This window comes from Macaca thibetana, chromosome 7 (genome assembly GCF_024542745.1).
Source record: "Macaca thibetana thibetana isolate TM-01 chromosome 7, ASM2454274v1, whole genome shotgun sequence".
Lineage (NCBI taxonomy): Eukaryota > Metazoa > Chordata > Mammalia > Primates > Cercopithecidae > Macaca > Macaca thibetana.
In genome coordinates, this window is record NC_065584.1 from 16155582 (window position 1) to 16170512 (window position 14931).

The 14931-nt window shown below is 37.9% G+C and overlaps 1 protein-coding gene across 2 annotated transcripts in view; it reads left to right on the forward strand.

Moving 5' to 3' along the window:
* Positions 1 to 12121, forward strand: part of PPP4R3A (protein phosphatase 4 regulatory subunit 3A) — a 50582-nt gene extending 38461 nt beyond the window's left edge. For both annotated transcript variants that reach the window (XM_050799045.1, XM_050799046.1), the window contains exons 11-15: positions 4686 to 4855; positions 7324 to 7466; positions 7953 to 8143; positions 8594 to 8820; positions 10868 to 12121. In XM_050799045.1, coding sequence (XP_050655002.1) covers positions 4686 to 4855; positions 7324 to 7466; positions 7953 to 8143; positions 8594 to 8820; positions 10868 to 10978 — 842 coding nt within the window. In that variant the 3' untranslated portion in view covers positions 10979 to 12121. The remainder of the gene's footprint in view (positions 1 to 4685; positions 4856 to 7323; positions 7467 to 7952; positions 8144 to 8593; positions 8821 to 10867) is intronic.
* The last annotated feature ends 2810 nt before the right edge of the window (positions 12122 to 14931 follow it).

Here is a 14931-nt window from a genome sequence, read left to right on the forward strand (position 1 = left end):
TAATGAGTTTCCGTATGTAAGTGGTCCTTATTGGTAAGTTGTTAGACCAAATTTAGGGGCACCCTAGAGGTTCTGTAAGAGATTTCTGCTGGTAATTTAATTTTTGCCTTTTGGTTTTTAAAGGTAAGTTTCAGTGTTTTTTGTTGTTGTTGTTTTAAGCAGTCATAGTCATGCACTAATTAGAGGCCTGAATATATATCCGTTTTTGCTAATCTTCATTTCTAATTGTTTTGCTTAATTGATTTTTTTAAAAATCCTTAAATCATATAATTACATATTATAAAAATAATTATAAATTAAAATTTATTTAAAATATATAAATAAATGGCCAGACGCAGTAGCTCATGTCTGTAATCTCAGCACTTTGGGAGGATGAGGCTGGCAGATCACCTGAGGTCAGGAGTTCGAGGCCCGCCTGGGTAACATGGTGAAACCCCGTCTCTACTAAAAATACAAAGCTGGGTGTGGTGGTGCATGCCTGTAGTCCCAACTACTCGGGAGGCTGAGGTAGGAGGATCGCTTGAACCTGGGAGGCGGATGTCGTGGTGAGCTGAGATTGCGCCATTGCACTCCAGTCTGGGCAACAGAGAGAGACTGTCTCCCCACCCAAGAAAAATAATAAATTTTATAAAAGCAACGTTGATTTCTTTTAAAATGCATTAAACTTCCTATCAGGGCAATATTATATTCATTTTTCTCATATACCTATCATAGAAAAAGTGAGAACACCAAGGCCAAGGTTAGAGGGGGAGCTTATAGCTCTTTGACTTGTTCTTTTATGTTGACAGTAGAGTTTTGTTCAAGTGTGGAAAAGGGAATTTGAGAACAGAATAGAAAAACTGAATAAATTAATAAATTTAGTTTCATTTTACCGAACATATTAAACACTACTATATTGATTCAAAAAATGTGCATTTTTACACATTATTTCTGAAATCAAGATGAGTCTTACAATTAACCTATTTATGCCTAGTGTTCCATTATTGGAATGCTAAGCTTGTGGGAGTTATTTATATCCTGCTCAAGGTCATCACCCAGGTCTGATTTTTTTTTTTACAAAAAAAAATTTGCAACCTCTAGCATAAATGGATTCATGGCATGTCATTATAATTGGTAGCTCAATCAGTGACATCTTAGATTTGATTACTGTCTTACATCTGGTGTACTAGGAAAATGAAGATGGTTATGACCTGGACTTGGCCATCAACGGAATCAGTTCATTGGGAGAAGAGAGTCATGTGAAAATCAAAATGCAACCGTAATAAGCACTATATTGAGGGTGTTTGGATGCATAGTGGAAATAATTCGTTACAGTTTAATGAGGCAGATGAAAAGTTTCACACAAGTGGTAACTTGAGTTGTGTCTTGGTCATGGGAGAGTATTGCGTTCTTGGTTGACTACACAGTTAAGATGTTAGTTGGATTAAAAAAATGTGGACAAAGTATATTTGGTCTTTTTTTTTTTATTTTTGAGACAGAGTCTCACTCTGTCACCTTGGCTAGAGTGCAGTGGCACGATCTCGGCTCACTGCAACCTCCGTCCCCCGGGTTCAAGCGATTCTCCTGCCTCAGCCTCCTGAGTAGCTGCGATTACAGAAGCACACCACTACGCCCAGCTAATTTTTGTATTTTTAGTAGAGATGGGGTTTCACCATGTTGGTCAGGCTGGTCTTGAACTCCTGACCTCGTGATCCACCTGCCTCAGCCTCCCAAAGTGCTGGGATTCAGGCGTGAGCCACCGCGCCTAGCCTACTTGGTCATTTTTAAAGACAGTCAGGACAATGCAGCTGAAAGGAAAGAACTTTTCTTTAGTTCAGTTCCTCATTTCATTATTTTGCTTGCAGTATTACAAAGAAAATTTCTCAAAATCTAATGAGAACTATGGAGAGAATCTTTTAAGTAAATGAAAGTTTATTGTTCGAAACTATGTTAGCAAAATCTTAGTTATGTTTCGTTGTTGATATTTTCCAAACTGAGTCAGGTTATCATTAAACCTAACTCTTTGAAATGACTTCTTGGTGTACCTCTCTTCCCAGGGTTGATATATAAGTATCTTCCTAACAGAGATGCCTGTCATTAGGAACAAGCTTTTTAGAACTGGCTTTACAGTATGCAATAGGAGTTTTTACCAAAGCTATCTAAGAACTAAAATAAATTTGAGAAAATTTAAGATATTTGTGGTTCTTCTGAAAAAAGTATACTTTGAAGTATTAGGTGTAGTATTTTTTAAGGGAGAGTTTATTGATATTTAAGTTTAGATGCACATACATAAATGTAGACAGTAATGAGCAGTTAAATGTAACAGTTTGGGAATTTCGGGAGCTTTTAATTTTTTTTATATTTGCTGCTGCTTAATTAGTATACTTTGTCATATTTAAAGACAGCTAGTTAAGTATGTGGGTGTATCTAGCAATCCTTTCTAAACTCAGTCTTTATAGGCTAGGTGTCAGATCTGTCAATTTCCTTGGCCTTATTAAGTTCCTTGGATCTTAAATTATAGCCCTTTAGCTCATACTTTTATGTTGTTTGAGGGTGTTTTGTTGTTCTTATTAAAAACATGGAAATCTTAAAAAAGGAATGAAATAAAGCTTTATTGTAGAGGCATTTATTCAACTATCATTAGTTACAAAGTAAAAAGTCACAAATTTATTACATGGAATCTCACGTTTTATAAAGTACAGATAAATAATGTTTTTTTGAGATGGTTGAAACTAAGTACATGAGGTTCCTGGAAATGTTAATGAAGGTTAGAGATGTGAGTGGAAGCAGAATGTGCTTTACATTGAAAATCCAGTGGCAATGCCAACTTGGCCTGTCCTAAAAGCTTTCTCCACTCTACTTTGAGTGACCTGACTTCCTAGATCTTACTGGTAAAATTTTGAAAGCAGCTTTTTACTCAACAGCAAAGAATAGTGGTTGGATATTTTTGATGCAGGTTTCTTTTAAGGCATGGATTTGAGTGGTAATAATACAAAAATGTAAGCGCAAATGGAAATAAGGACCAAAACAAAAAGACCACTAGAACCTCATTCTATCTACACCAGCAGTTTCTGGATAGAAGTGCTCTTAAAGAAGTGCGGTGGTGCCCATCTGCATTCCCTTGTCTTAGTGAATTTCAGGAAAGGAGTTTTTCACTCACCTAGGAATTACAATCAGACAAGAGGGGTCAGTGTGTGTGTTTGTGTGTGTGTTATGGTAGGACACAAGTCTCCACAAAGCCCGCAAAGTTGGAGTACAAATTCTTAAAATAGTAATACTCCTGCCTTAATTACTACAAGTTTAAAATGTGGTCTGTTAGCATGAGCTCTAAAGTACTGATTTTTATTCTTAACAAACAGAAATGCCTCAGTAAGTTCCTTTGTCAAATAAGCTTAAAAATGCAAACTGAAAATACTGTTTTGGGAAAATAAACCCTTGTTAGGCTTTGACTTATCACACAGAAAGATGCCTCTTAGTGTTTAAAATGTCTTAGTTCACCATGATTATGTTTTTAAAAATATTCAGTAGTTTAAAAAACAAAATGCAATTATTCTATAAACTATTTAGAAACTCCCTGCCCAGAGTGTTTCTTAAGAAAGATACACTCTTAAATAAGTTGCATTGTTAAGGCAGTTAATAACTGTACCTAATTGGGCATTCACTTGTGGACCTCTTTTCTGCCAACTAAAGAAAAATTGAGCTGCTTTACTCCTCTGCCTTCCCACCCAGAAACCGTGTCAGCATGGTTGCCTGGCTACCTGCTCATGAAGGACTTGATTAATAGCAAATTGGCAATTTAACGAGCCACTTCCATGATCTCCAAAGAAACCAAAATACAAACACAATATTTAATCTTGCCAACCGAAGACGATGTGACTGCATGAAGTGAGTATGCTTTTTTGCACTGTTTACAATAACTGGGGCATTAACTTACTGATAATTCCATTTAGGTAAAGAGGGCTTTGTTGAAGTCTAGCTGTCTGAGTATATTTGTGTCTTGACGAATGGTGACTTAAGTAACTCCCCATACCTCAAGATGTAAATATACCTTTTAATCTGTAAGTTAAACCCTAATTAATTATGAAAATGAAAACTAGAAAAAAATTAAAAAGCATACTCGCTACAATAAGCATAGAGGACCACATTTTAAATAATATCCTCTAAATTTATTTCTAAACTATGGCAAGGCAAATTTTGGGTCATGCAGATTTTTGTGGGTTTATGGCCTTTCGACAGCCACATCTACAAATAAATAAAATTTCCAAGAGTGTCCAAAAATAATTGAAAATCAAATTATTAGTGGATTGCCCTAATAAAACACTGGTTTTTTTCTATTAAGGTGGATATAAAAGGTAATGTTGAATTTTTTCATCTTAAGTAGTGTGATAGGTTCATTCGTTTGTCTTAGCTCTTATTTTAGATGTAAATTACATTTTGGTCATTAGTAACTGGTTTATTTTCAGAATTTTTCTGGCTTTCTAAGACTTGTGTTCTATGATGACATATACTACTTTTAGAAGACATTTTTCTGATAACACTTTCATAATCCTTATCTTCAGGTTCACAGTTCCGGAAGTGCAAACATCACAAATAATTATTGATATATGTTAAATAGTTTTTCTTGGTGTGATGGTTTATTTTGTTTGGTAAGTCTAAAGTATGGAAGCGTGGTATGTGATTTAAACAACAATGCCTCTGTGTTTCAGGTGCCCTTCGTTTTAAGAGAAAGATTATTGGATTAAAAGATGAGTTTTACAACCGCTATATAATGAAAAGTTTTTTGTTTGAACCAGTAGTCAAAGCATTTCTCAACAATGGATCCCGCTACAATCTGATGAACTCTGCCATAATAGAGATGTTTGAATTTATTAGAGTGGTAGGTTCTGTATTTTTAATTAGAATTTTCGTTTTAATTGTTTGAGAAAATTGAATATGCATTACCTACTATTTTGGCTTATTTATATAATATTTCCTTATATAATATTTGCTTCCTTATAATAATATTTCCTCATATAATATATAAGCTTCCTTATATAATATTTGGAGAGTTTAAAAAAAAAAAAAAAGTAGCACCAGCCTATGAGAGATTTGATTCAAGCTACGTCTTACCTCTCAGCAGCTACAAATCTTTTATAGCAGGGGTCCTCAACCCCTTGGCCGAGGACCAGTCCATAACCTGTTAGGAACCAGGCTGCACAGCAGGAAGTAAGCTGCAGGCAAGCAGGCGTTACTGCCTGAGCTCTACCTCCTGTCAGATCAGCAGCAGCATTAGATTCTCCTAGGAGCATGAACCCTTGGGTTAACTGTGAGGTGGAACAATTTCATCCCGAAACCGTGCGTCCCCCACCCTGACCCCAGTTTGTGGAAAAATTGTCTTTCATGAAACCAAAAAGGTTAGGGACTGCTGCTTTGTAGGGGACTGCTGCTTTGTAAGATGGTCACAGTAATCATTTTAAGAAAGCAAAACTACACTTGACAGATAAGCATTCGAATGTGTTTTTCTTAGCTTACACATTTCTAAAGACCAATTTCATAATACTCCTTATTCTCTAGTAATGTAATAAGCTAGTGGTTCTCATTGATGCTGTGCAAATTTATCTGGCATGGCTTTTTGTTTTGTTCGTTTTTTTAGAGACAGGGTTTTGCTATGTTGCCCAACTGGGCTCAAATGATCCTCGCATCTCAGCCTCACAAGTAATTGAGACTGTAGGTGCATACCATAGTACCTGGATGTCATGCTTTTTTAAAAGTTGGGATAAAATAATACATAACATTAAACTAGCTATTTTAACCATTTTAAAGTATACATTCACATTGTTGTGCAGCCATCACCATTATCCGTCTCCAGAACTTTTCTGTAACATGCTCTTTTTGGGGGGTGGGGACAGAGTCTCTATTACCAGGCTGAAGTGCAGTGCCATGATCTCGACTCACTGCACCTTCCACCTCCCAGGTTCATGCGATTCTTGTGCTTCAGCCTCTCGAGTAGCTGGGATTACAGACATGCACGACCACACCTGGCTAATTTTTGTATTTTTAATAGAGATAGGGTTTCACTATGTTGGCCAGGCTGGTCTTGACCTCCTGACCTCAGGTGATCTGCCCACCTCGGCCTCCCAAAGTGCTGGGATTACAGGCATGAGCCTCTTCACCCAGCCTGTGACATGCTTTTACAATATGCATGGCTACTGTGTGTGCTCACTTGGAAGTGGGAACTAAACTTTGAGTACACATGGAAGTAAAGAAGGGAATAACAGCAGATACCAGGGCCACTTGAGGGTAGAGAGTGGGAGAAGGTGAGCATTGAAAAACTACCTATTGGGTACTGTGCTTACTACCTGGGTGATGAAATAACCTATACACCAAACCCCTGTGACAGGCAGTTTACCCATATAACAAATACACACATGGACCCCTGAACCTAAAATAAAAATTGATTAATAAAACATAAATGTCCATGGCCAGGGATAGTGGCTTATGCCTGTAATCCTAGCACTTTGGTAGGCCAAGGTGGGAGGATTGCTTGAGGCCAGGAGTTAGAGACTAACTCGGGCAACATATCAAGACCCCATCTCTACAAAATTTTTTCTTTATGGTGGTGCATGTCTATAGTCCTAGCTGCTCGGGAGGCTGAGGCGGGAGGATTGCTTGAGCCCAGGAGTTCAAGGCTGCAGTGAGCTATGATCATACCACTATATCTCAACCTGGGTGCCAGAGCGAGACCACATCTCTTAAAAAAATAAAATACACATACCCAGCGCACACATCAGAATCAGAATCACCTAGGGCAAGACCTGGGCATTTACTTTGTAAAGACCCATAGACCATAGATAAAGACCCAAAGACCCATAGATAGCTGGGCGCAATGGCTCACACCTGTAATCCTAGCACTTTGGGAGGCAGAGGCAGGTGGATCACCTGGGGTCAGGAGTTTGAGACCAGCCTGACCAGCATGGAGAAACCCCATCTCTACTAAAAATACAAAATTAGCCAGGCATAGTGGTGCATGCCTGTAATCCCAGCTACTCGGGAGGCTGAGGCAGGAGAATCGCTTGAATCCAGGAGGCAGAGGTTGCAGTGAGCCGAGATCACACCATCGCACTCCAGCCTGGGCAACAAGAGCAAAACTCCATCTAAAAAAAAAAAAAAGACCCATAGATAAATTGGGGACTATTTTAGTAGCCAATATATGTTATTCCCATTTTTTATTGTTTGGCTATCTCTAAGATTATGTAATTTTATGAAATTAAGCTACTTTTGGTGGGTATGAATTTATTAAATTAAGCCTCATCTTGCTAAAATGACATTTTCCTATCATTTTTTCATTGCTATTCTTTTCTGTAGGAAGATATAAAATCATTAACTGCTCATGTAATTGAAAATTACTGGAAAGCACTGGAAGATGTAGATTATGTACAGACATTTAAAGGATTAAAACTGAGATTTGAACAACAAAGAGAAAGGCAAGATAATCCCAAACTTGACAGGTAAATGACCATACATTTAAACATATTCGTTCAACATCAAGTTGTGTGGTAGTGGCTTTATTGTCTATTTGATATTATTTGGCTTGACAAGGAACTGGCAAATCAGCAGATAGCAAATAGAAATTGTAGCTTCCTGTAAGGGTCAGCATAAATGTTTCCCTGAAGATTTAGCTGGTTGTTAGTATAATACCTTAGGCATGTATCAAGCTAGATAATGAAAAAAAAACAAAAAGACCAAACAGTGGCAGTGAGGCTTCATGTGTTCAAAATAAAATCAGAGCATTATATTACTTGCTTTAAATTTACAAGTTACTAAAGTTACAAATTATTCTTTAAAATTTTGTACATTAATCTACCTGGATTTACACTGATATTTTAATATTTGTAAATTGCTTGTTAATTCCCTATGTTAATTTAATAAGTCATCTGTAACAGTACAATTAAGTCCATATATGATTGTATTTACTCTTTCTTCTCTGCTCGTAGTATGCGTTCCATTTTGAGGAATCATAGATATCGAAGAGATGCCAGAACACTAGAAGATGAAGAAGAGATGTGGTTTAACACAGATGAAGATGACATGGAAGATGGAGAAGCTGTAGTGTCTCCATCTGACAAAACTAAAAATGATGATGATATTATGGATCCAATAAGTAAATTCATGGAAAGGAAGAAATGTATGTGGGAAAAAAATGGCCAAGAGAAAATTAAGGCTTTCTCACTCTAGATTTATTCTTATTTCTTGACAAAATGATTAGTTAATATTTGCTTGGAATGTGTGATGGCATAGGTTTTAAAGACTCCATTGCTTTATGGGATGTGACTGAATAGCAGTGTTGTGCAGGCATAGACTAAGTTTTCTTAATTTGAGTTGAATAAGGAATATACTATTTCAGGAAGGGTAGCGATACTGAATATGATTCTGAAGGTTTCACTTCTTCTCTGGAGTAAGATCCAATGAATGGAATTTTGTTTAGTGTTTTGGTAAGCTTCATTTATAAATTGAACTTCAGTGTTTCTACCCAGTGGAGTAAGCTGGTTAAATGTATTTTAGTGTTACCTCATTTGGGGAAATTTAAAAAAGAATGAGTATGGGGGACAACTATTGACAGTATTCTCATTTTTAGTAAAAGAAAGTGAGGAAAAGGAAGTGCTTCTGAAAACAAATCTTTCTGGACGGCAGAGCCCAAGTTTCAAGCTTTCCCTGTCCAGTGGAACGAAGACTAACCTCACCAGCCAGTCATCTACAACAAATCTGCCTGGTTCTCCGGGATCACCTGGATCCCCAGGATCTCCAGGCTCTCCTGGATCCGTACCTAAAAATACATCTCAGACGGCAGCTATTACTACAAAGGTACATTTTTTACTCCCATTTTGCCCCCTTTTTTTCCAATTTAAGCTTTCTCAACAATAATTTTTACTAAGATTCCCTTTGGTTACTGCCACCTAGAACTGATTTAACATTCGCGAACTAGAGGATGAGTCCCCCCCACCACTTGAACTTATATAAATGTTGAGAAATTTCTGAAAGTCTTTTTATGACCAATGCAAAAGTCTGAATATAGTGTGAATTCTCACTAGGGTATTTTGCATTTTAGAACTGCAACTTCAAATTTGTATGTCAGAACATTCACAGAAATGTTTAAGGTTTTCAGTTATTCTCGAATAAATTTTCCTAATACCGAGATAAAGCCTTTGTGGGGAAATAATAATCTAAATATTTGGATACTTCTGACTTTACTTTGCCAGTTATGGTTTATTTTTTTAAGAAAACTTAAACATCTACTGTCACTAACATTTCATATAAAAGAACAAGGCCAGGCGCTGTGGCTTACAAGGGCCCAGCACTTTGGGAGGCCGAGGCGGGTGGGTCACAAGGTCAGGAGATCAAGACAATTTTGGCTAACACAGTGAAACCCCGTCTCTACTAAAAATACAAAAATTTAGCTGGGCGTGGTGGCGGGCTCCTGTAGTCCCAGCTAATCTGTAGTCCCAGCTACTCTGGAGGCTGAGGCAGAAGAATGGCGTGAACCTGGGAGGCGGAGCTTGCAGTGAGCTGAGATCGGCGCCATGACACTCCAGCCTGCGCAACAGAAAGAGACTCCGTCTCAAAAAAAAAAAACAACAAAATCTTAATAAGAAAAATGTAGAGAACATGCAATCTCCGAATAAAACCAGTTTTGGGGGCTTCTTAGGCCAACCACCCTTTTCTTTTGAGACATAATATATTGATTTTTGGGCTAGCAGACTAGCAGTTAAAAGACTGGCATTTGGGAATCAGTGATCTAAATCAGACATGTAATGCCCATTCAGTCTTTTTTTTTTTCTGGCGTGAGCTGTAGAGTCCTAATGGCTAAGAAGTGAATCTGAGACATGCTTGAGAGCAGAGCAATGTGAATTTTTCCCTTAGCATCTAAATAAAGCAAGGGGCAGTGGTTTCTGGTGAAGGATCAGGGCCAAAAGGAAACCCAGATGAAATGATGAGGAAGAGTCAAGGTAGAATTGCTTTCCTAACTTCCTGTCTACCCTCATTTCTGGTGGTCTCTTTATCTGCTGCAGCTTTCATTTTAGTACTTTTTTTTTTCCTCCTTTTCTTGAGACAGAGTCTCAGTCTGTCACCCAGGCTGGAGTGCAGTGGCGTGATCTTGGCTCACTGCAATCTTCACCTTCCGGATTAAAGCGATTCTTGTGCTTCGGCCTCCCGAGTAGCTGGGATTACAGATGTGCACCACCACGTCTGGCTAATTTTTGTAATTTTATTAAGAGACAGGGTTTCAGCATGTTAATTAACAGGCCAGGCTGGTCTCGAACTCCTGTCCTCATGTGATCCCTCTGCCTCAGCCTCCCAAAGTGCTGGAATCATAGGCATGCATCACCACTCTCAGTCTCATTTTTATACTATTTTAGACTTTATGTTCAAAAAATTTTTAATGTGCTATTAAGTCTTGAAATATTTTTCATTCATTTTCTAACTCCTGGGTAATTTGCTAGTATAAACTGCTTACATGTTTTTGCTTTAAGTTGGGTGCAGTGACTCATACCTGTAATCCCAGCACTTTGAGAGGCCAAGGCGGGTGGATCACCTGAGGTCAGGAGTTCAAGACCGGGCTGGCCAACATGACAAAACCTTGTCTCTAGTAAAAATACAAAAATTAGCCAGGCGTGGTGGTGGGCGCCTGTAATCCCAGCTACTTGGGAGGCTAAGGCAGGGAGAATTGCTTGAACCCAGGAGGTGGGTTCCTGCACTTCACTGCACTCCAGCCTGGGCGACATAGTGAGACTCCGACTTTGAAAAAAAATGTACTGTGTTGGTAGGATCTATTTTCTTTCTCCAGCCATAAAACACCGGTGTTTTTAATATGTGTTTTGTTTTCTGTTCTTTAATCCTTATTGCTGAACAGGGAGGCCTCGTGGGTCTGGTAGATTATCCTGATGATGATGAAGATGATGATGAGGATGAAGATAAGGAAGATACGTTACCATTGTCAAAGAAAGCAAAATTTGATTCATAATAATGGCAACGGCCTAGGATCAGTACCTGTTGAAAAAAACTGATTCTCCACCCCTCCCCCACACAAAATCCACAACAACATGCAGTGGTCTCTTGTGAATGTGACTGACACAGATCAGCCTCTTACACTTGACTTCTGCTCATCAAGTGCCAATTCAATGGAGCAGGAGGAGGGGATATCATACATTTAGGGGAAAGACTTAAGCCTTTGAGCTCTCCAGCTTGGACCACACATTGCCCTTTTCTCAGGGAAGGAAATGGAAACAAAAAGCCAACAGGGCAGGGGTTTTGTAAGTGGAACTCTGGATTGACTGGTCAGTTGCTACAATCAGAATACGCTTTCTTGGACCATGTTTGAGACTCAGAAGAATGGGCCTTTCTGCCATAATTCTTCACTAGTTAAGAATGCCAGCAGTTTCTTTGTATAAAGAGACCTGCCTTTAAAATCATACATTCTGAACATTTTAGTCAAACTACAACAGGTTTGGAAAACCTCTGTGGGGGAGGGGCGAATATAAAGTTTTCCTCTTTTTTATCTGTTCCCTTTGCCCTTCAAACTGCAGATTTTTTTTTTTAAGTGGGGATTTCTCCCTACTTGATTAAAGATTGAGTGGAATTCTAGATGTGGTCATTTGTGTCATAATTTTTTGTTTTATTTTGTTTTTGATTTTTTTTTTTCCTCCCCTGAGTGTATGCTTAGTTGTTGAGTATATATATTTGGGACCATTAAAACTTTTTTTGATGTAATATAACCTAACGTTGTGCTGGTACCTGTTTTACCATGTGTAATTTTTGTTCTACATCACAGTTCTTAATTTGTTTAGAGTTTTATGAAAGATGGTATAGTTTTTATTGACAAAAAGCAAAGTAATCTTACAACTATGTGCATACAAAAGCAATACTATTTTGTGACTAAATATTTTATATTAAAATTTACATCAGCAACTGTCTTGAGAATTCAGGGAAATAGAGTGGAATTTAAAACTTCAACAGTTTTGTTAAATCTAGCAACATGAAATTAGTATTCCAAAGAGATTCTGAAATTTCTTTTCTTGGGGAAATGACGGTACATTAAATCAAAATTGAGGATGGATGATTTAAAAACATTTGACTTTTGAATAATAAAAAGAAAAGTGAAGAGTAAGAGAAATTGTATTAGTTGTATGTTTCTTGTTTTTGTTTTTAACTACTCCCTTTGGAATACCAGTTTGACTTGTAAGTGGTGGTTTCTAAATAAATACCTGGCCAGAGGACCATCACCCTTTAAATAGGTTCTTTTTGTTGTCTTAGATGTGATCAAATTCTTTCAAGGAAAATGAAAATAACTCTATTTACCCTCACTTTTTAAAGTGAAGAGTTTAGAACTTGAGAATATATTTTCAAATGTGAGTAAAACTTCATATCCTGGAAAGGATGCTATTTTAAGTATCATATACTTTAACTGAGTATCTAGCAAGCACTGTGTGCTTCTCTATCTTGTCTTGTTTATTCCTCAGTAAATTCTAATGGTGGTACCAAATACAAGACTATATTGAATAGTTGGATAGAAAACCAGAAAGTGTCAACTTGCTACAGTCATTAAAAGTTTTATTATTGGCTAATTTTTTTTAACAACAAAAACTTTGGGTGCATGAGATTATATCTCACTAGAGTATAGATCTAATTCAGAGGCACAAGTTTTGGTTATTAATAATTGAAGTTAACTTACCTTGCAAATAAAGAGAAGAAAAACTCTTAGGATCTAAGCCAATTATATTATGTCTTCCTTTTTTACCTAAAAAGCCCCATGTCAAGTAACGTTTCTGCCTTAAACATATGTCTAAAACTGACCTTTCTGGGTGATTCTTGAAATACTTGTCTTGGTATTCTGCAGGTTCTTAGATTGAGGGAAGAAGCATCACTTGCTTTCATTTTGTGGTCCAGTATATTAACTGCTGGCTTTCCATAGTTAAGAGATGACTTTTCATTGATGGACTTTTGTGTTCCCTTAGTTATTAGTGATTATGGTTACTGAAATAGAAACCTGACACAAGTGTTCCTAAAACCTACACAGTAGGAGAAATGAGATTAGAAATAGCTTGTCATCTTATGAAGGAATACTGTTAGAAAGAAATTGGTAGAAATACAACACTTCACACAGTTCCATATGACTTAAAAGTCCATACTTTGTTTTACTCTGTCACTCAGTGTGGAGTGCAGTGGTATGACCATGGCTCACTGCAGTTTTGACGTCCCAGGCTCAACTGATCCTCCTGCCTCAGCCTCCCAAGTAGCTGGGACCAAAGGGACACCACCATGCCCAGCTAATTGGTTGGTTTTTTTTTTGTAGAAACGGGATCTCCCTGTGTTGTCGTGGTCTCAAGTGGTCCTCCTTGCCTTGACCTCCCAAAGTGCTCGGATTACAGGTGTGAGCCATCGTGCCTGACCAAAAGTCTAAACCCTTAATCATAGATACTGTCTTGGTAACTGACATGAATGTAGTTTCTCTACCTTAATGACACCAATTGGTACTTTTGGTCATTTTGCAGTATTTAAAATGAAAACATTTTCACCTCCCAGAGTGAACACAGTTTCTGAAAAAGATTTATAATTATTGCAGGAAACACTTTGACATCTTTTTAATAGAATGATGTGTCTTTTTTTTTTTCTGTCCAATTATACTCAGATATTGCATCTAATTTTTCCCAGAACTCCAATTTGCAAGTCAATCTTTGAATTTGGAAACGCAGGGGAGGCATGGAGCAGGGGAAAACATTCCCTACTATTTGTTCTTAATTAATTTAACGATTGGTCATTGTAAAGGCTGCAAGATTAGAATGGCAACAGGTTTAAACTGGAAGATTTAAGTGGAGATTTTTTCAGGTTGTCAGATTTGTAGTATTTAGCCATAAATAATTGCTAAAACGGCATTGTCAGAGTTCCTTTTGGAGGAAAATTTAGGCCTTCAGAATTCTTTTGTTCAGATTATATTAACTGTTTCTGACAATGTTATTTCAAGGAAGATTCTAGACATTTTTGTGTATGGACTATCATCTACCGTTACACCGGGGCTTTGAGAGCATATGAGAGAATGAGTCATCAGTATGTTGTGATTCCCAATGCTAATTCAGTTTTATATTTATTTCTTTAGCTTTAATATCTTACTTTGGCTCTGTAGAATGGTAAATCTGAAAGAAAAGTGTAGAGATCCTCTTTTCAGCTAAGTATGTTAATGCTGTAGTCAGATGTCTTATTCTTCAAATAGTTCTTGTTGGAGACAATGTTCCTTGACCCTTTTCAGTCTCCTGGATAAAAGGTGCTTCCATGGACTCAGAGGAAATAGTGGTTACTTCAACAAGATGCCAGATGGGCTTTTGTTTATTTAATTTCCTCTGCCTCCTACCATTTCAAAGAAAGTGCTCTGGTACAAGTGACATCCTACCTGCAGGTTCATTGGATCCTTTTTCATTCTCTATTATTTGACACTGAGGCAGCATTAGCTACCAACCACTGTTTTTTTGATATCTTTGTCTTGGTGTCTGCACGTGTTTTGTTTGTTTGTTTGTTTGTTTTTGAGATGGGGCCTCACTCCATTGCCCAGGCTGGAGTGCAGTGGGGCGAGCACAGCTCACTGCAGCCTTGACCTGGGTTCAAGCAACCCTCTTGCCTCAGCCTCCTGAGTAGCTGGAACTAGTTAGGTGACACCACGCCTGGCTGATTTGTGTATAGAGACTGGGTTTCACTATGTTGCCCAGAGTGGTGGTGATTAAGAGACAGGGTTTGCTCTGTTGCCCTGGCTGGAGTGCAGTGGCACAATCATTACTCATTACAGCCTTGAGCTCCTGGCCTCAAGCAATCCTCCTGCCTCAGCCTCTCTAATAGCTGGGATGACAGGTGAGTGCCACCACGGTTGGTTAGTTGGTTTTAAGAGATGGGATCTCACTATGTTGCCCAGGCCAGTCTCAAATTTGATGT